The sequence below is a fragment of the Equus asinus genome, chromosome 15, assembly GCF_041296235.1.
Source record: "Equus asinus isolate D_3611 breed Donkey chromosome 15, EquAss-T2T_v2, whole genome shotgun sequence".
Lineage (NCBI taxonomy): Eukaryota > Metazoa > Chordata > Mammalia > Perissodactyla > Equidae > Equus > Equus asinus.
In genome coordinates this window covers 28424081-28447993 of record NC_091804.1, presented here as the reverse complement: position 1 = coordinate 28447993, position 23913 = coordinate 28424081, and the positions used below count along the sequence as shown (strand labels likewise).

Genomic DNA, 23913 nt, shown 5'->3' with positions numbered 1-23913 from the left:
GAATGCAATGCAGAATTGTTAATCGTAGTCACCAGGCTGTACATTTGATCCCCAGAACTTCCTTGTCCTGCATAACTGAAACTTTGTGCCCTTTGTTTAACATCTCCACATTTCCCCTCCTCCCTGCCCCTGGCAACCACTATTCTACTCTCTGCTTCTATGAGTTTGACTCTTTTAGACTCTACATATAAGTGAGATCTTGCAGTATTTATCTTTCTGTGTCTGGCTTATTTCACTGAGCATAGTGTCCTCCAGGTTCATCCATGTTGTCACAAATGACAGGATTTCCTTCTTTTTTAAGACTGAATAATATTCCATTGCATGCGTATATCACATTTTCTTTATCCATTCATTTGTAGACAGACACTTAGGTTGTTTGCATATCTCGGCTACTGTGAATAATGCCGCAGTGAACACGAGGGAGTGCAAATAGTGCTTTGAGATTCCGATTTGATTTCCTTTGGATATATAACCAGAAGCGGGATTGCTGGATCATATGGCAGTTCTATTTTAAATTTTTTGGGAAACCACTATACTGTTTTTCCATAGCTGAAGCCCGGTTTTGGCAGCTAGGGAAGATGCTCCCCGCACGCCCCAAAATGAATTGCCTGTAGGCCACATAGCCTTTATTTTAAGTCACTTTGTTTCAAGCAAGCTCTCCATATTTAGTGAAAATCTTTCTAGCCATTTCCATGTACTGGAGTAACAGAGGAAGAGAAACTTACTTTAGAAAAAAAATAAGATGTAAGGATAGAAAATTAAATAATATATGTACCTATAATTAATAAAAATATACAATCTTTACTGAAATAGACACAATTAATAAGATATAAAGATAACCACATATATTGTAAAAATAGATATATACACGTATGTGCAGTCACATGGCACGTAACGACGGTTCAGTCAAAGATGGACTGCAGACCGCGGTGGTCCCATAAGGTTAGTGCCATACAGCCTGGGTGTGTGGTAGGCTATGCCGTCTAAGTTTGTGTCAGTGCACTCTGTGCTGTTCACACAATCACAAAATCGCCTAACGACACATTTCTCAGACTGTATCCTTGTCATTAAGCAACGTGTGACTGTATGTAATATGCTATAAAGTACACGTGTATGGAAATACATATAAATACCTAATAAAAGAAACATAACTATATAAATAATAAACGATGTACCCTCATACTTTTAAAGAATATGTGTGTCCACACATGCAGAATTAAAACTCTGTTAAAGGATAACCGTCATCTGTTGAGTATTTACAGTGTTCTGGGCACTGTCTTAAATGCTTTACGTGGATTATTGCATTTCGCTTGTACAAATACCCTCTGATGTGGAGACAGTTGTTATCCCCACTCTACTACAGATAAAGATCTTTGATTCCTTGTCCTCAATTCTGAAACCCAGAAGCTCTGACTGAGAGCTTCTTTTGTGTCTAACTCAGTTGGAAAAAATTGTTCTGACATTCATTTGGCAGCAAAACCTTTATTTATCCCATTTTACGTTAATGTTCATATGTTTGTAGGGGAAATATTGGTGTCCTTGAGCATGGGGTGTTATGCCGGACTCGGCTGGGGCTGTTATGCAATATACGGTGTAGGTACCGTATTATCTTTCTAAATCCTGATTAGTTCTGAATTCCAAGCACTCCTCACCCCAAGAATGTCAGAGAAAGAATCGTGCACCTGTGTATGTAGATAATCAAAAGTCTGTATGTTTAGATACTTATGACCAGGGATGGAAATTGGGGTGCTTATTCATGTGGACCCTGCTCCCCCCGACATGCTTCCCAGCTTCAGCGCCTGCCCTGACCCCGGAAACCCTTCGTCATTTGGTTTCTAGGACACCGCACTCTCTTGGTTTTCCGTCCACCTCACTGGTTGCTCCTTCTCGGTCTCCTTGGCTGGACCTTCCTTTTCTCCGTGTCCTGAACTCTTCACGGCACAGTCAGCCCTCGGACCATGCTGCTGCTTTACCTACACTTACTCCCTCGGGGAGCTCAGCCAGGCTCCTGGTTTAAATGGCCTTTCTTGCACACTGGTAACCTGTCCAGAATCTGCAGAAGCTGACGCAGCCGCTCTGCCCGCCTCCCCACCTGAGCCATCCTCACCTCCTGCCTGGATTCTCACCATCGCCTCCTAACTGGTCTCCCTACCTCGGTCCTTGCACCCGCCCACCACGCATCTTGTATTCCAAAGGGTGCAGGGAGGTGCCAGGCAGCATGTTCTTCAGGTGGCTGGTGCCCCCTAGAGTTGTGCGATATGGAGCTCTGTTGCTATCCTATAACGTAACTCAGCACAGCAGCTAGAGTGATCTTGTGAAACTGAAAGTCAGGTTGGTGTCACTCCTCGGCTCACAATCTGCCCTGGCTCCCATTTCCCCCAGAGTAGAAGCCAAAGTCCCTACAGTGGCCTGGTCAACCAGCCTTGTTCCCCAGGCCTCTCTCACTTCCTCCCTGGCTCTCTTGCAGTTCCTCTAATGGATGTGTTCCTACCTCAGGGCCTTTGCACTTGCTGTGCCCTTTCCTGGAATTCTCGCCCTGCAAGTTGTCACATGGCTTATTCTCTTACCTCCTTTAGAATTTTGCCCAAATATCACCTTCTCTCCAAGGCCCTCCTTGACCACCTATGCACAGCACATCCTAGCTCCTTCCCCTGCTCTCTTTTTCTCCATAGCATTGATCACTATGTGACATTCCATATATTTAATGACATTTCATACGTTTCACTTATTATTTGTTTATTTTCCTGCTACTGGAATGGAAGCTAAAGGGGGCCAGGGTTTTGTCTGTCTTGCTCACTGATGTATCCCCAGCTCCGAACACAGGACCTGGCGCACGGTAGGTGTTCAGTAAATATTTGTTGAATGAATGAATGAACGATAAATGAACACCAGTCAGGGGGTGGCTTCATTCCCATCCTGAGTTTGTATGCTGGTCTCCTTGGCTGGCCCTGGACTCTTGTCTAGAATCCATCAGCAACTAATTCTCTCTCCCAGGAAGTCTCTCGTCTGTCCACCCGAACCTTTGGTTGCCCTTATCTGTAATTATGGGGTGCCCGTGGCCCTTTTATTCCAACTACAGTGCCTACCTTGACCCCACCTGGCAACATGGTTATTTCTGAGTAGCTCTCGGGGATGTCTCATGGTCCTTGGGGCAGAAGAGATGGTGTGGGAGGCCAGGAGGGCCTGACTCTCCAGCTGTGCTCTTGGGCCTAAACGATGCCAGGAGTCAAAGTGAAAGTTTGAGCTGGGGTGCCTGTGGTTCGTCCTGTGCCATAAACCCCCATCTTTCTTCCTGCCTGGCTGTGCAGTCCCCTTTCTATCTGGGCCACTAGCCTGAGTCCCCTCCCCCTGAGGGTCAGACCCCAGGCAGGACACCATCCGACCCCCTATTGAGTGTGGTTTTTTAAAAATAGGTGAATAGCATGAAAGAGCTGTACCTGCTAATGGAGGAAGAGGAGTTAAATGCCCAGCATTCTGATAATAAGACCTGCACAGGGGACAGCTGGACCCAAAACACGGTGCGTTCTCAGCCCATTCCCAGTCCTCTCCTGTTTGTTCCTTTGTTTAGTGATCACTTCCTGCCGCCTTCTCTGACCCATCTTGCACTGGGCACTGGAGCTGCAGAGGGTTATTGCCTGGTCACTGGCCCCAGATGCTCAGTGCTGTGGGGTTCGTAAGTCGTCTCAGGGCAATGACAGAGGGCCAGGTGATGGACTGTGGGGTCACAGGCGAGACAGCAGTTAATTCTGTTCGGAATGCAGGGGTCAGTATCACAGAGAAGGGGTCATAGCTGATGGGCTTTGAAGGACGCATAGGAGCTTGGCTAATGGAGAATGAGGAAAAAGGCCATTCTGGCCCAAGGGAACCATGTGTGTAGAGGTGTGGCAAGGTATTCTGGGATTGGCTGCAGCTTGAGGTGCATAGTGAGGGTAAGGACGTCAGGCTGGGGTCGTATGAAGAGGGACGTGAGCCTTGTGGTCTGGAGTCAGGAACCCTCAAATCAGCCGTGGGATAGAGAGAGCAGTGGGGTCAGGCTCGCAGGGTCACACACAGAGAGCTTGGCTATGGGTGGGAAAGGTCAAGGGCCACGGAGAGAAAATCGAGACTGACTCAGGAGGTCAGGGAGGGTCCACAGTTTGGACTTCCCGTCTGCCATGGAGGGTCAGAGACGCAGGTCTGGGGCAAGGATACAGACTCGGGGCCTAGGCCCTGCAGAGCTTTGAAGGAGCCGGGGCCCAGCTCAGACTGAGGCTGAGTAATTATCACTGTCACCGCGGGGGTTTTTGTTTATGTGAGGCTGGGGCGCATGTCAGCAAAGGAGGTGGCCAGGGCTGGGCTTGTCATGCCCATTTTGTGGGTGAGATGACCCCGGAGAGGTTGTGGGACTTGCCTGAAGCCTAGCAGAGTCCTGGGCGGATGCTGGGTGAGGGCTTCCCTCCCCGGCCTCCTAAAGCTCCTGACCCAGGCCTTGCCCCCATCTGCAGCCCAACGAGTACATCAAGACACTGGCCGACATGAAGGTGACACTGAAGGAGCTGTGCTGGCTGCTCCGGGATGAACGCCGTGGTCTGACCGAGCTTCAGCAACAGTTTGCCAAGGCCAAGGCCACCTGGGAGACGGAGCGGGCAGAGCTCAAGAGCCATACCGCCCAGGTGAGTCTCCCACCTGTCAGAGACCTCCCCCCTTGTTCGCCTCTCAGCCAAGCCATCAGCTGTTGGGTCTGGGAGCAGGATGCTCAAGCCATGCTTCTAGAAGCATAGGAACCCATTCACCTGAACTTGTGGCCCAGAGTGAGCAAGAGACTTGCCTAGAGTCACACAGCAAGGAACCAGAAATAGTGGGGACCGGGAGTCACTGGGCCGGGGAAGGAAGGTGAGGGCCTGACAAAGGGGCTCGGGGGTATCACAGGCACCTGTGCCACACCGTGGGCCCACAGGTGAGGCCAGACGCTTAGATTCCTGTCTGTACCTGCTGACCTACTTCCCCTGCATGTGCAGACTCCCGCTGCCTGCAGTCCTCGTTCACTCCCTCCTCTCCTCTTAAGGATCCCTTAACCCCCTGCTATCTGAGCCCCTCCCCGCAACCCAGCATGACCAAAGGAGCCTTAACCAAGAGCCCTGGGTATTAGGCCTCTGCTGTGTGCCTAGAGGCAGGTTGCTGCCCCCCTCTGGTCTGAAAAGTGAGAGGGTGGGCTTCCTGCCACTCAGAAGAATGCTGTGACCACCCCACCCCTGCCCCTCGCCACGACTCTGGGTCCCAGCTTCCTCCAGCCTGCCCCTGCTGCAGGCTTCCTTCCCGGGCATCACAGCCCCTTGGACGTGGGTACCCTGATGACCTCTACTGGACAGGTGACAGAACAGGCATAGAGGAGTTAAGTTTCTTTCCCAAGGTCACCCAGCTGGTAAGTGACAGACCTGACCTTCGCTCCCCAAACCTCTGCCCCTCCCAGCTCCCTGTGACTGTGGTCTCACCTTCTTCCCAATGCTCACAGACTTCCGGCTTCCCAGTGCCACCATTCTTTCTTCCTAACCCTCCCTGCAGACCCCACAGCTCCTGCCCCATCCACACACTTCACAGTGTCCACGGCTCCTGCCACCCCCCCACAGCCAGCCGTTCCAGGCGCCCCTCCCCACTGGGAACCTGAGTGGCCCCATGAGGGTTAACATCCCAGACCGCAGCCTGGGGGTGTGGGGTGCATTCCTTCTTGAGGTCGCATGCTTACCTCCTGCCACCCCAACGTTTGGGGCCGGGAAAGCCATCACACTGGAGTGACCCCTACACACATTCATTCCGTGACCGCGTGTGCATGTCCCCTGCTAACTGTAAACTGTACCGCTGCTTAGAGTTGAAGAAGTTTCCTGAGAAGCAAGAATGAGGAACCTCCACCGTTTCGTAGCTATGTAAACTGGGACAAATAACCTCTTCCTCCCCTGTAAGATAGTGAAAATGGTAGTTATCTTGCCGAGTTTTCGTGAGAATACTGAGATAGTGCCTGAAAAGCCCTTTGGTGTGTAAAAAGAACTTCACATGAGCCTTGCTTGTGAGGAGGGGTTCGTTCTGACTGGGGAGGTCAGAGAAGTCTTCCTGGGAGAGGGGTCCTCCCAGGAGAGCTCTCTCCCCCTGTCCCCTGCTGGTGCCCGAGAAGGAAGGATGGAGGAAGGGCCTCCTGGCACTAGCCACCCAGTTTGCTTTTCCTTCTGCAGGTGGAGCTGAAGGCTGGGAAGGGGGCTGGGGAGCGGGCGGGCCCCGACTGGAAGGCAGCCCTGCAGAGGGAGCGTGAGGAGCAGCAGCACCTCCTGGCTGAGTCCTACAGCGCTGTCATGGAGCTGACGCGGCAGCTGCAGATCAGCGAGCGCAACTGGAGCCAGGAGAAGCTGCAGCTGGTGGAGCGGCTGCAGGGTGAGAAGCAGCAGGTGGAGCAGCAGGTGAAGGAGCTGCAGAACCGCCTGAGCCAGGTGAGGCCTGTCCCAGCCTAAATTGGCTTGAGCCACAAAGGGGGGGAGGGGTCACTGTAGGAAATGTTCAGGGGTAGGGTATCTTTCAGGTATAGCTGGATCTAGGTGCTCAGAGAATGCATTAGGGACTGGGTCTATCTCTTTGCCAGTCTCTCAGGCTGCTTTCCTCTGTGCTTTATTCTTAAGCAAGCTGTCCTCAAATATGGCCACTGTTAGTTTTGTGCTCATATCCTTACAGCTTAGCAATTACAATGGAATTTTTCCTTTTCCTTCCAACAAGGCTCTGATTGGCCAGGTGTGAGTCATGTGCCTACCCCTAGCACCTACCAAAACCCGGGAACCAAAACAGAAAAACCAAGGGTGGTTCCCCATGGGAAAATTGGAGTCCTCAGACCAAAAGAGGGGGGATAGGAAAAACAATCATTGACTGTTGCACCTCACAACAGTTTACGACATGCACCCAGCTGCCACTTACCAGGCCACTATGTACCACTCTTTATATTGACTTTTTCCTTTGTTTTACTTTTTTTTTTTTGAGGAAGATTAGCCCTGAGCTAACATCTGCTGCCAATCCTCCTCCTTTTGCTGAGGAAGACTGGCCATGAGCTAACATCCATGCTCATCTTCCTTACTTTATATGTGGGACACCTACCACAGTATGGCGTGCCAAGCAGTGCCATGTCCGCTCCCAGGATCCGAACCAGCCAACCCTGGGCCGCCGAAGCGGAACATGTGCACTTAACCACTGTGCCACTGGGCTGGCCCCAGTTTTACTTTTTATTTTAATTATATAGATCAGGACTTCTTTTTTATATAAGACCCAAATATTGCAAAAGCATGCTCCAATCCACTTCCTCCCTTTCTTGCTATTTAAATTTATATTCCCAGAGATTTTTTATATCATTAATTGAATCATAATGTTCGTGCCTCTGTCGTAGAGGGCTTGTTCACGACAGAGCGTAGAGGCGGGTCTCATGCAGTTGAACGGCTGGTGAGCTTTCTGAGTGTGGAGACACCGCTCGATGTGATTCAGGTGCTGCTTAGCGAATCTAGCCGTTCCAGGAACTGCAGCGTGCGTTCACACAGCGATAACTGTGACTGATAGAATGACATCTATAAGGATGTCTGGAGGAGCTGCTTTCATGGTCATTTTCCAAATCCACCTTGGTGGTGGCTCAGAGCTGCTGCCCGCGGGGAAGGATCTGGGTCCCCTTGGCTGCAGAGCGGAGCTGGGGGAGTGGCCCTGCACAGAGTGGGGCCCTGCTCACCAGCCTTGCCCGCCACTCACCCGCCCTCTTTACCCTTGCCCAGCTGCAGAAGGCTGCTGACCCCTGGGTCCTGAAGCACTCGGACCTGGAGAAGCAGGACAGTAGCTGGAAAGAGGTGAGTGGGGTGGCAGGCTGCCCATGTGCTCTTGGCTCCCAGCTACACTGAAAGTCCCTCACTTGCGGGGGATGTGACAGGGAGCATGCTAACCCCCACCCACAGGTCATACCCTCGCACCTTGGGCTCCTCAACCCAAGGGTTTCTACCCCTTGGTTCCACCTGTGGTTTGGGACTTGTGGAGGGCCCTCTGTCAGCGCCATCCTTCCATGCCTGGGAGAAAGGCTGGTGTCTCTCTGTGTATTCTTGGCCAGGCCCCTTGCCCTCTCTTGGTTCCAGTTGTAGCCTGTCTGAAAAGGAGGGCCTCTAAATAGCTGTGTGACCTTGGGCAAATCACTCTCCCTCTCTGGGCCGCAGTTGCCTCAGTGGTAAAATGAGGGTCACATTCTCTGCCTTAGCCCAGCCCTGGTTGTGGAGATCAATTAGGTGAAGTTTGCTCCTAAGCCTCAGGTGCATTGTCCATATAGCAACATGCTGAGTAACTAAACAGTGAACACGCGGGACCTTTGCATGGTCTCAGGTGATCCCCATGACAGCCTGAGGAAGTGGTGTGTTAGGAGATTTGGTTGCAAGCAACAAAAGCTGATTCTGGGAAAATGAGGCAGGAGAGGATTCTTTTTTTTTTTTTTTAGGAAGATTGGCCCTGAGCTAATATCTGTGCTCATCTTCCTCTATTTTATATGTGGGACGCCTGCCACAGCATGGCTTGACAAGCTGGGCATAGCTCTGCGCCCGGGATCCTAACCAGGGAACCGTGGGTGGTGGAAGCTGAGCGTGGGGACATAACCGCTGCGCCACTGGGCCAGCCCCAGGAGAGGATTTTATTAGGGGCACAAGGGGGCTGGTGCTGCAGGTTCAGATGACTGGTGTGGGTCCCAGGGGTCGTGCTCTGGAACCAGGGTGAGACAAGCGCAGAGCAGGGACCTGAGTCACTGTCAGCTGAACAGCAGCCACCACGGGTGCTTTGTTGTTGCCACCACATTCAGAGTAAGTTCTAAAGGGGCTCTCTCCTTGGGGTTCTCTCTCGGAGCTCCCATTGGCCAAGCCTGGATCACACGGAGAGGGGGTTAGATGCACTGTAGCCAGACACTGACCAACGTGCGTTCTAGATGGGCGCTGACATCGTTGCCGCTCTACAGAAGGAGACTGAGGGGTAGGGATTTGGGCAGCTCCCACACTAACTCCTCTCACCTTACCTCAGTGTGCTGGTGGCTAGAACTAACCCTGTCTCTTTTCCTTGACAGACACGCAGTGAGAAGATCCACGACAAGGAGGCTGTTTCTGAAGCTGAGCTTGGGGGAACCAGCTTAAAGAGGTGCTGGCACCCTCTCCTCCCTGCCTTCTCAGCCCTGAGCCCCTCTCCTGCCCCTCTCCACAGCCCCTGCCCTGCTCCGCCCTCCAGCCCCTGCTCCGCCCTGCAGGCCCGCCCCGCCCTTCTGCCTCTCTTCTCTCCGGTGCCCCATGTGCCCACCTGAGCACCCCAGCAGAGTTCAGAGATCACTGAGATATGGTTTCCATAGAACCCAAGCCACCTAGGAGCCGGGAAGCTTGGGGCAATGGGAATTCCAGCCTGCGATTTTTTGTTTGTTTGATTCTGGGCATGGGAAATGGGGCTCCTGCATATCCTGGCTGGGAAAGAAACTCTTTAGCTCCTTTTGGGGTTCTTTCTTCCTGTCCCTGGAGTTAGGAACTCGAGCTGGACATCCATTCCTGGGATTAGTGAGCAGCATCCTTAGGGCTCAGCCCCATGCTGTGGCCAAGGAGACCTCCAGGGCTGTCAGGACCACGTCCCCACCATTAGGAAACCCATGAAAGGACTGAGGGCAGCAGCACCCTGTGGGGCCATGAGAGCAGCCAGAAGCCAGGCAGACCCCGGGGAAGGAGGACGGGCTGTGGAGTCAGAGTGTGGGTTTGAATTCCGGCTCTGCTGTTTCTAGCTCTGCGGCCTCAGGCAATACTTCCCATCTGCACCTAGTGGGATAACAGGAGCTTCCTGCTAGAGTTATGGGAGGACCGAATGGTCTGCCATGTCAGATGCACTTACATATGTTGTGCATTTTCGGTCAGCAGGCAACACGTGGGCCAGGTCTGTGTCAGGGATTACCGGCGTCTTAGTTTGGGTTCCCCCAAAAACAAACCCTGAGACAAGAATCTGAGTACAAGTGGTTTATCTGGGAGGGGGTTTCAGGAAACACCTGGCAGTAAAGGGAAAGCAAAGAAGGGAGGCCAGGCAGCCAATAAAAGTTCAGGTTATATCTATAGATCAACCAAGTTATGTGTGGACTACTGGAGCTCAGTTTCACTGAGGAACTCTTGAGAGCAGAGTGCAACATGCAATGCAGACTTCTCCTGCCCAAGGAAGGGGAGGCTGGGTACCAAGCCCCCAAATCCCACCCATTGTTTGTCAAGGGCCGTGTCTAGGCATAAACTCAGTGATATTTCTAGCTTCCTCTGTGTGGAGGCCAGGTGTGCTCCTGCAGTCAGAAAAAAAGCCCTCAGGTAGAGAATGGCAGGTGCTCAGAGCGTGCGATGCTGGGTGTGTAGGTGTGAGCGCAGAGGGGATGTGGGGCAGGGCACTGACAGCATCTTCCACAAGGTGAGCAGGACAGTCATGGTCCCAGCCTTCCCGCAGCCCACAGACCGGGAGGAAGACCCCAGTGCCTGCTTGGGTGTATGTTATCTTCCATTAACACCACTCTTCCTCCTCTGCTCTTCCCAGGACCAAATCTGTTTCCTCCATGTCTGAGTTTGAAAGTTTGCTTGACTGTTCTCCCTACCTTGCCAGCGAAGGTGCCCGGGGCAAGAAGCTGCCCAACAACCCTGCCTTTGCTTTTGTGGGCACCCAGCCAGTGGACCCAGAGAAGGATGCCCAGGAACAGCTCTCACCACGGGACTGCAGCCACCTGGGTGCCCTGGCCTGCCAGGACCCCGCGGGGAGGCAGATGCAGCGCAGCTACACAGCTCCCGACAAGACGGGCATCCGCGTCTACTACAGCCCCCCGGTGGCCCGACGCCTGGGCGTGCCCGTGGTCCATGACAGGGAGGGTAAGATCATCATCGAGCCTGGCTTCCTCTTCACCACAGCCAAGCCCAAAGAGTCAGCTGAGGCTGATGGGCTGGCCGAGAGCTCCTACAGCCGGTGGCTCTGCAACTTCTCACGGCAGCGCCTGGACGGGGGCTCAGGGGCCAGCCCCTCGGCGTCTGGGCCTGGCTTCCCAGCGGCCCTGCATGACTTTGAGATGTCAGGCAACATGAGCGACGACATGAAGGAGATCACCAACTGTGTGCGCCAGGCCATGCGCTCGGGCTCGCTGGAGAGGAAAGTGAAGAGCACGTCCAGCCAGACGGTGGGCCTGGCCAGTGTGGGCACACAGACCATCCGCACGGTCAGCGTGGGCCTGCAGACTGACCCACCCCGCAGCAGCCTCCACAGTAAGAGCTGGTCGCCCCGCAGCTCCTCGCTTGTGTCTGTGCGCAGCAAGCAGATCTCCTCCTCCCTGGACAAGGTGCACTCGCGCATCGAGCGCCCGTGCTGCTCGCCCAAGTATGGCTCGCCAAAGCTCCAGAGGCGGTCCGTGTCCAAGCTGGACAGCGCCAAGGACCGCAGCCTGTGGAACCTGCACCAGGGCAAGCAGAACGGCTCGGCCTGGGCTCGCTCCACCACCACGCGGGACAGCCCCGTACTGAGGAACATCAATGACGGGCTGTCCAGCCTCTTCAGTGTGGTGGAGCACTCAGGGAGCACCGAGTCCGTCTGGAAACTGGGCATGTCCGAGGCCCGGGCCAAGCCCGAGCCTCCAAAGTACGGCATTGTGCAGGAGTTCTTCCGCAATGTGTGTGGCCGGGCACCAAGCCCTACCTCGACAGCAGGGGAGGAGAGCACCAAGAAGCCGGAACCTGTGTCCCCGGCCAGCTACCATCAGCCAGAGGGCATGGCCAGGGTCCTGAACAAGAAGGCAGCCAAGTCAGGCAGCAGCGAGGAGGCCAGACTCTCCGTGCTCCCCCAGGTGGGGAAGGATGGTGTCCCCCGGGATGGAGACGGAGCCACGGTCCTTCCCAATGAGGTAGGTGTGTGGGGTCTGCCCTTTTCCTTGGGAGCTGGCGTTGGCTTATAAAGTACAAGCTCTTTTGGTTTTCACACTCAGGGAATATGATCGTGTGTTTCAAAAAGTTCTTGTGCTAGTCTGGGATGGGGGTTGGAAGGCCCCAGACCTGGAACAACAGACCATAGTCTGATTACCAAGAGACTAGTAAGCATGGCTTACCTAGCTGCTTTGCCACCACACACCAGAGATTGCCAGCATCCCCTCCAGTGACAGGGTGTTCTCACTTCTCTCCTGCCACCCAGGGGTGTCCTGGAGCCGGCTCGTTTGCTTTGCAAGCGCCAATCGTGTGCATCTCTGTGTTCACTGACGTCGTGTTGGGACCTTGAGATTGGCCACAGTGGGAGGATTTACATCCCAAAAATGGGCAAATGCTACAAATCAGGGCTTCTCCCTTTTCTCCTGGAAAACTGGTTATTAAACGTTTACCACCACACCCCTGCCCCGACCCCACCAAGACTCAATCCGAAATGCTCCCATTTTCTCTCAGAATCTTTTGCTGCACACCCCACTCCTGATATCTATTCCAGATTTGGTTAGGGATTACTTGCACGTTAGTAAAAGAATACTTATAAGTTAGCTTCGCAGAAAGGGGAATAGCAGAGTATCTCATGGAACCCAAGGGCAGGGACCCAAAGGCCTCAGCAGCTTCTCTCTCTGTCTTGCTCTTCTCTCCTGAGATTCATTTTCTGTGATGTTCTCTTCCTTCCTCTTTCTCTGTTGCATTTGCTTATGGTTCAGGTGGGCTGTCCCAGCTCTAGTTTTTTAACATCTTCCAGTTCAAGCACCTAAGAGAGACTGACTCAAACCCCTCTGCCCCAGTTCCACATTTCCGGAAGAAGGCGACTCTGATTGGTCCAGCTTGAGTCCAGTGTACCCCCTTGGTCCAGTCAGCTATGGCCAGGATCACGTGGTCTGTGGTGCACTCAGTGAGGGCTGTGGGTGGGGACACAGAGAGGTGGCAGGGCTTTGATTGACCCAGTTGTATGTCATTGTACATTTAGGTGGTCTCTAGTTTTTCCCTATTATAATCAGTGCTGTTGTGAACATCTCGGTGCAAAAACATTTTTCCACATTTCAGATTATTTCCTTAGGTTTGAGTTGCAGAAATGGGATTATAGGATAAAAGAGTATAAACCTTTAAAGGTATTTGAAAAATGTTGCCAAATTTTTTTTCAAAAGAGTTTGTCCAATTTCTACAGCCCCTCGTAGGGTGTGAATATGGCTCACTGAATTCTCACAAACTGAACACACCCATTGTGTTAGGATTCTCCAGAGAAACAGAACCAATAGGAACCTATATATATATATATGGGATTGGCTTATGTGATTGTGGAGGCTGACAAGTCCCGAGATCTGTAATTGGCAAGCTGGAGACCCAGGACAGCTGACGGTGTAGTTCCAGTCCAAAGGTTGGCAGGCTTGAGACTCAGGAAGAGCCAATGTTTCAGTCTGAAGGCAGGAAAAAAGCCAGTGTCCCAGCTTGAAGGCCATCAGGCAGGAAGAATTCTTTGTTTCAGGAAGAGTCAGCCTTTTTGTCTATTCAGGCCTTCAACTGATTGGAGGAGGCCCACCCATACTGGGGAGGACAACCTGCTTTGCTCAGGCTGCCAATTCAAATGTTAATCTCATCCAGAAGCATCCTCACAGAAGCACCTAGGATGTTTGATCAAATATCTCGGCACCCTGTGGCTCAGTCAAGTTGACACATAAGATTAATCATTACACCCATGTAACCACACCTACATCAAGAAACAAAGGTAGAAATCTGGCAGTATTTTGAATGTTGGTTTTTAAGTTGATCCAAATATTTTTCAGTATTTAAAATGTCCATGCTACCCATTAACCAGTAGTTCTCCTAGGAATGTAGCCTATGGAAATATTCACAGAGGTGGGAAAACATACTTGTGTAAAGAAATGTATTGCATTATTAATAAAAATTGCTAATACTTATTGAGTACTTAATAGGTGCTATGCTAAATGCTTTACATACCATATCTGATTTGACCCTTGCAACAACTTTGAGAAGGGTAATACATCCCTCATCTTAAGAGAGGAGGAAATCAAGGCTCAGGGAGGTTAAGTAACTTATCCAAGGTCACACAGCTGGTAAGAGGCAGGGCTGGGATTTGAACCAACCATTCTAGTTCTTCAGCAGCACTTTTAAACATTATCCCTGTGTGTTGGTAATAGTAAAAAATTAGAAACTACATAAATACACATCAAAAATGAATTGGAGAAATAAGGTATTTCTGTTCAGTGGAATAATATACAGCTATTAAAAAGAACAAGATCTAGACATACATAGTGACAGAAAAGTGTTCGTGTTTTGCACTTGTAACATAGGCTATAGGAGATGAGGTCATTTTGGTAAATATAAGTGTGTGTGGTGTGTTGAGAATTTATCTTTGATATGTAAGACCATACATAATGTCTGCTTTCTTCTCTGTATATTCCAGAATTTATTACATTCTGGGGCGTTATTTGTGAACATCCATTACTGCTCTAATGGGAGAAAAACAATTTTAAAAAATTGGTCCAAAGAGGGGCTACAGCCCCTGGGAAGTGGTCCCTGGGCATGGCTGAGTCCAAATTCCTTGCCTGGCTGGCCACCCAACCTCTGGGTGGCCAGTGCCTCCGGCTCCTCCTGACGTCCTCCCTCCCTCCTCCTAGGATGCTGTTTGTGACTGTAGCACACAGTCTCTCACCTCCTGTTTTGCCCGGCCACCCCGCTCTGCCATCCGCCACTCTCCTTCCAAGTGTAGGCTGCACCCTTCAGAGTCCGGCTGGGGTGGGGAGGAGAGGGCAGCCCCCCCCAGCGAGTGACAGAGCAGCCAAGCTCCCCGCCTCAACCAGCCCAGTCCCTGGATAGCCGAAGGGAACCAGTGGAGAGGAGAGGAGACAAGGCGAGGAGCCCGGGCCCTCAACATCATCTCGCCCTGGGAGACAGCAGCTGCACCACTGCCAGAGAACAGCTTTCCCATCCAGGTAAAGCGAGTCTCCTGCTGACCGCTGGGTGGTGCTCTCCGACTTCCCAGGGGAAGGCTGTGAGCGGGAGAAAGACCAAAACTGGGCTTTGCAAGCATCTGCAGAGAGATCCACTGGGAGCCAATCCCTGGGTCCTGAGGGGGAGCCTTGCCTGGTTCTGCCTGCACCCACTTCTCCAAGGGCCAAGGAAAGGATGCACTTCTGGCGGCACCCCTCCGGGAACGGGCTCACGGAGATGTTCCCTGCCCACTACATCCCCCTTCATGGGGAGGAAACACCGAGGAGAAGAACAGGCTTTGCTCTAGGCTCCGTTTAGGGTTCTTGGTGGAGCCGGGCTGGGCACCATCCCCAACCCTTCCTTCCCTCCGCCTACTCCTCCTCCCAGCCACTCGCTCTGGATTACTCTGACTCTAGGGAGTATGATAGGGCCGTAGCCAGGGCCAAGTGTCTGCTTGGAATCCTGGAGCCCTGGATCTCCCTGCCCAGAGCCTGGATGCAGCAAAGACTGGAAGACGAAGTGGGAATGTGTGGGGCTCAGGGTTGGGGAGGGGGGTTCACTGGAACTGCCTCCCTTACCAATGTGATCAGGGGGCCCCAGCCTTCCTAGGAGACTCCTTGAGGACAGAAATAGGTAGTCAGTCTTAAGACGTGGTACACAAATGCCTAAATGCTTACGGACTTGATCGCTGGGGCTGCTTTCCCGGCAGCCTGGAAGGGCGCCACATCTCCACTGTGTTTACATCCAGCAGCTGGTGGAGGGCAAAGATATTACCAAGAAGAGACTCCCAGTTGGCCAGGCCAGGCCAAGGAGCACTCTAAGAGGCCCGTGCCCTGGACACAGTGGCAGACTGGGGCCTGGGAACACATTTCTTGCCTAGGTTGTTTATTTGAATTTTTCTTACTATAACTATTTAAGGTGGTTTTACTTTATTTTATTAATTTAATTTACCCCAAAGTCCCTAAGGTAATTTATTGGAAGTTGAGACAAGTATTCTTGCCATTGGGACAATGCAAGCCTTCTAACACGATGGACAGGCATGGGGTCCCCCATGTGGATGAGGCAGCTCAGCAGCCAAGCTCTGGTCTCCTGGTCAGGTCTGGAGGGCTCCCCAGCAGAGCTGGAGCCCTGCAGCATGCTCCCCCAAGACCGCTGACCAGCTGGCCTCAACATTGCTTTTCAGTCAGCACCTGGTACTCGCCCAGCCTCGGTGGTCAGTCTGTAAGTGCTCGCCGACAGGGCGGAGGGCTGGACCGACGTCACCACTTCCCCAACATTCTCCATCTCCCTTCTCATTTTCCTCCCTCCCTCTCACACCTTTTTTTTAATGAGTCAAACATGGATTACTAAGGCTCTATCGAGAGCATGGAGATCCCTCCAGGTTCCCCACGTGAGAACTCGCAGGAAAACAGGACCGAACTTCGAGAATGTTGTTTATTGCAGCTTTGCACATGGATCTGAGAGTGTCTGCCAGCCTGCCTCCGTTCTCACCAGCCTGCCGGCCTTTTCACCAGCCTCTTCTTAGCCTTATGGCCTCTCACGGCTCTTCTCCCAACCCCAACTCTGCTGCCCACCCTTCCCCACATCCCATGGGAGCTGCCCCAGCCATCAACAGACTGTGACGTGGCTCACTGCAGTGTGGCAAGGAGGCCTCCTCTGGCCTCCCCCTTGTTGCCAGTGAACATACCCGCGCACATGCACACATGTGGGCCTCCTGTAACTGGCTGGGGGCCCATAGTGGAAACACCAGGATGAAGCAGCTTGTCTGTGGAATTCCCCATCAGGAAGACCAAAAGCCAGCAGCTTTGCTAGTTTGCCGCCAGGACTCAGGAGATCCCTCTGCACTCCCACATGCCAGCTCCCAGTCCTGCCCATTCAGGGTCACCTGGACCAGTTATCCAAAGTCCTTCATCTCCACTCCCTATTGGCAGACCATCAGCATCATGTCAGTCCACCAGCCACTTCCTCATGCCATAGTGACCTGTGTGGGCAGAGCAGGCAGGCCGATGGGGTCTCTGAGATGCCACTGCTCTCACCCAAGAGGTCAGGGCCCCTCCCAGATTATCTCCAGGTGAGGGGATTCACACCAGGCCACAAGCCACCAGAGGCCTTCTGCCACCTCCCCGAGCTGCAGAGGGCCAGAGAGGCTGTGCTCCCAGCCCTGGGGAGAAATCCTCATGAGACCTGAACCCCGCAGCCTCCGGACCGCTCAGCCTTACCATCGTCCTCGTTCAAGATTGTCCTTGCCATCCGCGTTGTCTCAGCACCTGGCCACCTGACCCCCAGCCGGTGTCAGAGGCTCCAGATCTTGGTTTTCAGTAAAGTCCCAGTTTCCACTTCCTGCATGTCACTGTGCAAGGTCACTCATCACTGTTCCTACAGAAGCCTCTGGACATGGGGCTTGATGGGGTTGAAAATGTTACATGTAAATATTGGTTTGGTTTGATTTTTAGCTTTTTAATTAGTAACTTGTTGTATTTTCTTTTTTGGGGGTGGGGGGGTTCGTTTGTAAAAACTCTCTACTCTTTTGGAATGTAATTTCTAAGTTGGTTTGTTTCTTCAAATGCCTTTTAAGTCTTGGTAACATTCCCAAAGCAGAAAACTGCCTGACCCACAGAAACACTGCCCTTCCTCCCTTTCTTCCCCTTCCTACTATCACTGCACCCTGTTACTCCTAGCACCTTCCTCCTCCTTTATCCTTCTCCTTTTTCCCCATCTCCACTCTCTTCAATCAAAGTCCCAAGGAAACCTGGGGTCATAATCCCCTACAGACTGCCAGACTTGGGTCCATGGTGTTGCTACCAGTTGGTTGGGGGGAAATGGGGACCAGTTGACACAGTTGACCCTAAACTCAGCAGCCTCAAGTTTCTGGTATCAGACCTCTTCCCAGAGCCAAATTAGACCCTCCTGGGGGCAATGACGTCTATATTTGAAATGAAATTCAAACCACTTTGGCGCAGTAGAGGCTCCTAGACCCCGCACGCACAAGACATCAGAATCTAATTCCCTGTCTCCCTGGCACTTCTTTCCTCTCAGTTCTTTCCCACCGACGGCTGACAATTTAAAATCCCCTCCAACATGAGCTTAGAATGGGCCCCACCTCTTGGTCTCCCCAAGGATGCTCCTCTACCAGCTGCTTTCCCGGGTGACAAAGTTGAGGGCCCAGAGACTTGACCCTCTTATACCCTGATTGCCAACATGACTCCATCATGCCCGCCCCCACGCACCCTTCATGGTTTCATCATCCAGCCTATTCTCCTCTTGCCCACCAACTTCCAGACCCTTCCTCCTTCTCTCCTATCATCCAGAATGTCGCCCCAGTCTCAGCAGCCTTCTACCCTCACCAGCCCCTCAAGCTCCCACTATCTTTCCATTAATAACAACCCCCTGCCTAGAACACTTTATTATTTAGAAATTGCTTCCCCATCCTACAGCTCCTTCAGACCTCTAAGGGACAGCTCTGGGAGGCAACCATGGCAGGACAGGGGTTAGTGCTCCCATTTTGCAGATGAGGAAGCTGGGGTGCAGGACTCATCCCAGAGTCACCTAACTGGAAAGTCATCAAGTTTAGACTAGAACCTGGGTCCACTGGATCCTCCAGCCCAACTCTGTCCTGCTTGCTGTGTAAACCTACTGCCCCACTGGGGGCTTTGTGCAGGTGCAGGACACCCAGAATATGCCACTGCCCAACCCATACGTGAAAACAGTCCACTCCAAATCACTGGTACCTGTGTGTCCCGGAGGTTGTCTAGGGACCCCCTGTATCAGAATCCTCAGAGGACATGTCCAGAATGCAGCTTCCTGGGCCCCACCTCAGCCTCCTGGGCCAGGAATCTGCATATCTAACAAACTTCCAGGGAGATCCTGGGCACCAGTGACCACACCATTTAGGTTCACAGCCCTGACCATTAGGCCATCTTTCTTTTAATCAATCACCACGATGCTGTGTCTTTTTTTTTTTTTTAAGATTTTATTTTCTTTCCTTTTTCTCCCCAAAGCCCCCCAGTACATAGTTGTATATTCTTTGTTGTGGGTCCTTCTAGTTGTGGCATGTGGGACGCTGCCTCAGCGTGGTTTGATGAGCAGTGCCATGTCCGCGCCCAGGATTTGAACCAACAAAACACTGGGCTGCCTGCAGCGGAGCGCGCGAACTTAACCACTCGGCCACGGGGCCAGCCCCAACGATGCTGTATCTTAAAAGAGCACTGAGCTAGGAATCAGGGGGCTTGGTCTTCAACTCAGCTCTGATTTGGTTTAATTACCCTGAGAATTTCCAAAAAGCATCAGAGACGATTTAGAATCTTAGTCATAAGGTTTAATAAGATAATGGAAAAAAGAAAGAAAGCAGGAAGAAGTATCGCTCCCCCATCTATCTGATGTAATTCTCCAAATCCTGCAGTTAAATTTTACTCTTGAGTTTCCTGGCAGCCATGGTAAAAAGAGAAACACATCAGGTTTCGTAAGTTTCGTCATCTAGTCATGGGAAGCAAGCATATTTACCCCAGGAGACAAACTCCTCTGCTACTAATTTACAGCATGTATCCTTTCTTCAAAGGCCACTAGGCCAGTTGCAGTGTAAACCTGAGGTGAACCTAAAATGCAAGGATGTTTCCAGGTCACTATTTATAAAGTAATAATAAACTGCCACCAACTTGAATGACCTTGTCCCCAGATCATGTGGCTAGTGTATGCCTCAATTTCCCCAGCTGTAAGTGGGAGAATGTCCTTCCACCTCACATGGCTGTGGTGAGGACCAAATACAATACTGTGCCTGTGAGTCTAGCTGGAAAAGCATAAGCTTCCTCACAGATGTCGAGTGGTCTGATCACACTCACTGGTCCCAGGCCAGCCCCCCAGCAACCTGGCCCTAGTCTTAGAGAATAGAAAGGGAACCACAAAATAATCTGGACCAACTCTCTCACTTATTTTTAATTGTGGCATAATATACATAACATAAAACTTACTGTTTTAGCCATTTAAGTGGCTTTAAGTTCATTCACAATGTTGTGCGACCATCAACACTGTCCATTTCCAGAACTTTTTCATCACCCCAAACTGAAACTCTGTACCCACTAAACAATACCTCCCCATCCTCTCCCCCAGCCCCTGGTAACCTCTCTTCTACTTTCTGTTTCTATGAATTTGCCTACTCTAGGTATTTCATACAAGTAGAATCATACAATATTTGTCCTTTTGTGTCGAACCCCCTCACCTTTTTAGATGAGGAATCAGGCCCAGAGAAGGAAGTGGCTCACCCAAGGTCACACAGCAAACTAGAGGCAGAGGCAGGACCAGAACCCAGGTTTCCAGACTCCCAGCAGGTTCTGTATCCGCAGTGGTGAATGAGGCACCAGCCTGCCATTCTGTGATCTTGCTTGAACCCCATCCTCTCTTTTATCGTCTTCCTCAGCAAGCTTCCACTCCTCCTCCCTCCTCTGCTCCAGCTAGTTCTCACTAGCAAACTGAGTGGCCCTGGCCCACGGCCAGGTTTTCCTCTTCTGGGCCCCAGGCTTATTCGTAGCACCCACCCCTCAGCCCTCCCAGAGCGGCCTCCCCAGCTTGGCTCCCCTCCCATGGATTTGCCCGTCCCCTCAGGCTCACATTCCCATCCTCCCGTCTCTGTGGTCTCTCAACTCCCCATGTTTGCTTTCAGATCTGGTTGTATTCCTAGGTTCGTTTTTACTTATTTTGTGTTTTCTCACCCCAAAGGGGGCACCTTTCCCCAAAGCCTCAGGCGGCATCAGTTATGCCAGCCTTTCTCACTGGGCTCTGCCCCAGCAACCCTCCAGCCCAGAAAGACATCCCCCAGTCCCACCAGGGAGCCACATTGTCCTCTCTGTCCACAGCCTCCCGGCAGGACCCCAGCACCTTCCACTGGGAGTATGTATGTTGGGGGGGCTTGGATCCCCCTTTTTGGACTCCTCTACCCTGCCCAGTCCTGCATGGTCTTGTTTGCAAAGCAGATGCAGCCTGGCTTGGGTTCTTTTCTCTCACTCCTTGGTCGTCCGTCCATCTGTCTGTCCATCTGACATCCCACCATCCTCTCCACTCTCCCCTGGGCCTCACGGCCTCTGCAACAGCTCATCCTGGCAGAGCCTGTAGCTCACCCTGGCTCTACCGCTTACCCCTCCCAACAGGGTTTGCAGTTTGCAAAGTCCACAGAGCCAAGAACCAAAGGGGACTGGGGACATAATAATGGGCCTGAGTCCCCTGCCCGGGGCTCCTCCCCACTCCTCGCTCATCCTCCTTAGACCCTCCCTTGTCAATCCCATCAGCCCTGCTCCTCTCCCGTCCTGCCCTTCACCAGCCCTCTGGACCCCAGACCCCAAGGAAAGGAGCTTTGGTTTCTTCTAAGCGTCCTTGAAGGCCGAGGTAGTTGGGGCCTGGTCACCTAGTCTCACTTTGTTCTGACACCATTCAGGCTGCTCCCATGAGAAGGAACCTCAGCTGGGAGTCTGGAGCCCTGGCCCAGGTCTGCGTAGATCTCTGAACTTGTCTGAGTTTGACTGGTTTTCTGATTTTATGATGAGGACCGGGATGATCCCTAGGGGCCCAGAGTACCCCTCGTGTTTCGGGGCCCTCCATCACCATCCTCTATCCACTGGGCCCTGGTACGCTGGCTCCTCTCTCAGCTCTGCTACTGATCTCTGTGCCTTAGTTTACTTCTCCGCACAGGGGGGCTCCCCACAAGACTATTCTTGGCAGCTCCTCAGACATTTTGGTGACTCTAAAGCTGGGCCTTGCCAGCGGTGGCCCAGCTCCCTGGCACTGCCTTGGGGCACCAGGCTGCTGAGGATGAGATGCCTGGAGGTTCTCAAAGCAGCAGGAGCATCACCTGGGAACTTGACAGAAATGCAAAGTATCAGCCCCACCCGAGACCTACCGGATTAGAACATCTGGAACAAGCTGGGGTTTAACAAGCCCTCCGGGTGATTCTGATAGACACAGCGGTTTGCCAGCTGCTGATCTAGACTCTCGATCAGTGTGGCCTGGGGAGGGACAGAGGCTGGCCCAGACCAGGAACAGGTGGGAAACACCAACCTCATCTGGACTCCTGAGAGATTGGTAACTCTCTCGCCCCCCAAAAACAAAACAAAACTCTGTCCTCCTCACCTGGAAGCTGGAGGGCAGGGAGAAGGCGTGCATTTTTCCTTTCCCTGCCCCTGGCTTGGTTCCAGCTCTGCTCACCTCTCCCACTTGTCTGGGTTTTACAAAAGGCTGTGTAGGGTCGTACCAGCCAGGTGGGGGGCGGGAGGGGGAGTGAGGGGGGAGTCCAGGGGGGCAGGAGACAAAAGCCCCTGACCATTACCTCTTGGGAACCTCACCACAGGCTCATGGCCTCTCCTCAAATGACAAGAAACCTAACTCCTCCTCAAGGAAAGACTCCTGAATTCCTAGCTCCTGCTCCCCCTTCTTTCACGTCCAGTAGACAGTGCCAAAAAACAGCTCCAACCCCCAGCGTCTGGGGAAGAGAGCCAGAAGCTGTCCCTCCTCCTCCTCTGGGCCCCCCTCAACCCCCACCAATACTGTGAAGCCCCCTTCTTGCCCAGCCTGATTTCCTGGTGCAGGTCCTGCAGTTGTGGGCCCTAGGGGACCCCCAGGGAAAGGCCTTTTGGGGGGAAGGGACCAAGGGCATCCTTGGGCCAAACTGTCTGCCTCTCCTGTCCACTGTTCTCTCCTCTCCACTCCTGTCTTCAAAAGGCTCCTTCCCAGGATGGACTGGGTGCTAGGACAACCGTGGTCCGATCCGCCAGCTCTCCCTGCCCCCGTGTCTGATTTCAGACATGAGAATAACTGTACAGTGTAAACTTACAAAGGGTTTTTAATGGTTGTAGATTGGAAATAAAGTATGTCATGTGAACAGTTTCCATGGACTTGGCCTCCTTTTGATTTCTCTTGCAGGGTGGGTGGGGCACCGACAGATTTGACACCTGACTCTAACCTACCCCCAGTTGCCTGGGAAGGAGGGAGCCCTGGGAATGCCACAGCCAGTTTGCTGGTTTGGGGCCACTTGAGAGGAGCCAGCAGGTGTTCCCGGCTGCTGACTGCTGACACCCCAGAGTCTCCCATGAAGTGGGAGATGACCACTGAGAAAGAAATGCAGAGTACTCAAAAATGGAACTGAGCCTTTCTACAAAAGACTTTAAACTTAATTTTATCATGAAAAAAAGCACTTTTTTTTTTTTTTGAGGAAGATTAGCTCTGAGCTAACATCTGCCACCAATCCTCCTCTTTTTGCTGAGGAAGGCTGGCCCTGAGCTAACATCTGTGCCCATTTTCCTCTACTTTCTATGTGGGACGCCTACAACAGCATGGCTTGCCAAGCAGTGCCATGTCCGCACCCGGGATCCAAACCAGGGAACCCCAGGCCGCCGAAGCGGAATGTGTGCGCTTAACTGCTGTGCCACCAGGCCGGCCCCTGGACATTTTTGACATGGGTTAATTATCTTATACAGTATAATTAACTGTCCCGAAACATTTGTTATACCACAGATGCTGTGGGTCAGGAATTTGGGAGCTGGGTAGTTCTGACTCATGGTCTCAGGAGGTTGCAGTTAAGTGTCAATCAGGCTGCAATCATGTGAAGGTTTGACTGGGGCTGGAAGACCCATTTGCAAGGTGACTCACTCATCTGCCTGGCAAGTCAGTGTTGGCAGGAGGCATCAGTTGAAACTGATGTGGACCTCGCCCTGGGGCTGCTTGAGTATCCTCACAACATGGCAGCTGGCTTCCCCCAGAACAAGTGATCTATGAGAAAGCAGGATAGAAGTCACAATGTCTTTTATGGCTAAGCCTTGAAAATCACACACCATCATTTCTGCAATATCTTGTTGGTTATACAGACCATCTCTGTTCACTCTGGGAGAAGACTACACAAGAGAGGAACACCAGGAAGCAGAGATCATTGGGGGCCATCTTGGAAGCTGGCTACCACATGAAAATTCTACAGTCTCCTCTTTTTTTTGAGGGCCTAACAACAGCCAGG

At 52.2% G+C, this 23913-nt stretch overlaps 1 protein-coding gene across 1 annotated transcript in view; it reads left to right on the top strand.

Annotated features, from left to right (window-relative positions):
- MTCL2 (microtubule crosslinking factor 2) overlaps positions 1–21114 on the top strand; it is a 71972-nt gene extending 50858 nt beyond the window's left edge. Inside the window, exons 9-15 of the mRNA XM_014847156.3 lie at positions 3414–3518; positions 4485–4652; positions 6204–6455; positions 7767–7838; positions 9083–9153; positions 10558–11902; positions 14615–21114. Of these exons, the coding sequence (XP_014702642.3) occupies positions 3414–3518; positions 4485–4652; positions 6204–6455; positions 7767–7838; positions 9083–9153; positions 10558–11902; positions 14615–14767 (2166 nt within the window). The 3' untranslated portion in view covers positions 14768–21114. The remainder of the gene's footprint in view (positions 1–3413; positions 3519–4484; positions 4653–6203; positions 6456–7766; positions 7839–9082; positions 9154–10557; positions 11903–14614) is intronic.
- Positions 21115–23913: the final 2799 nt, after the last annotated feature.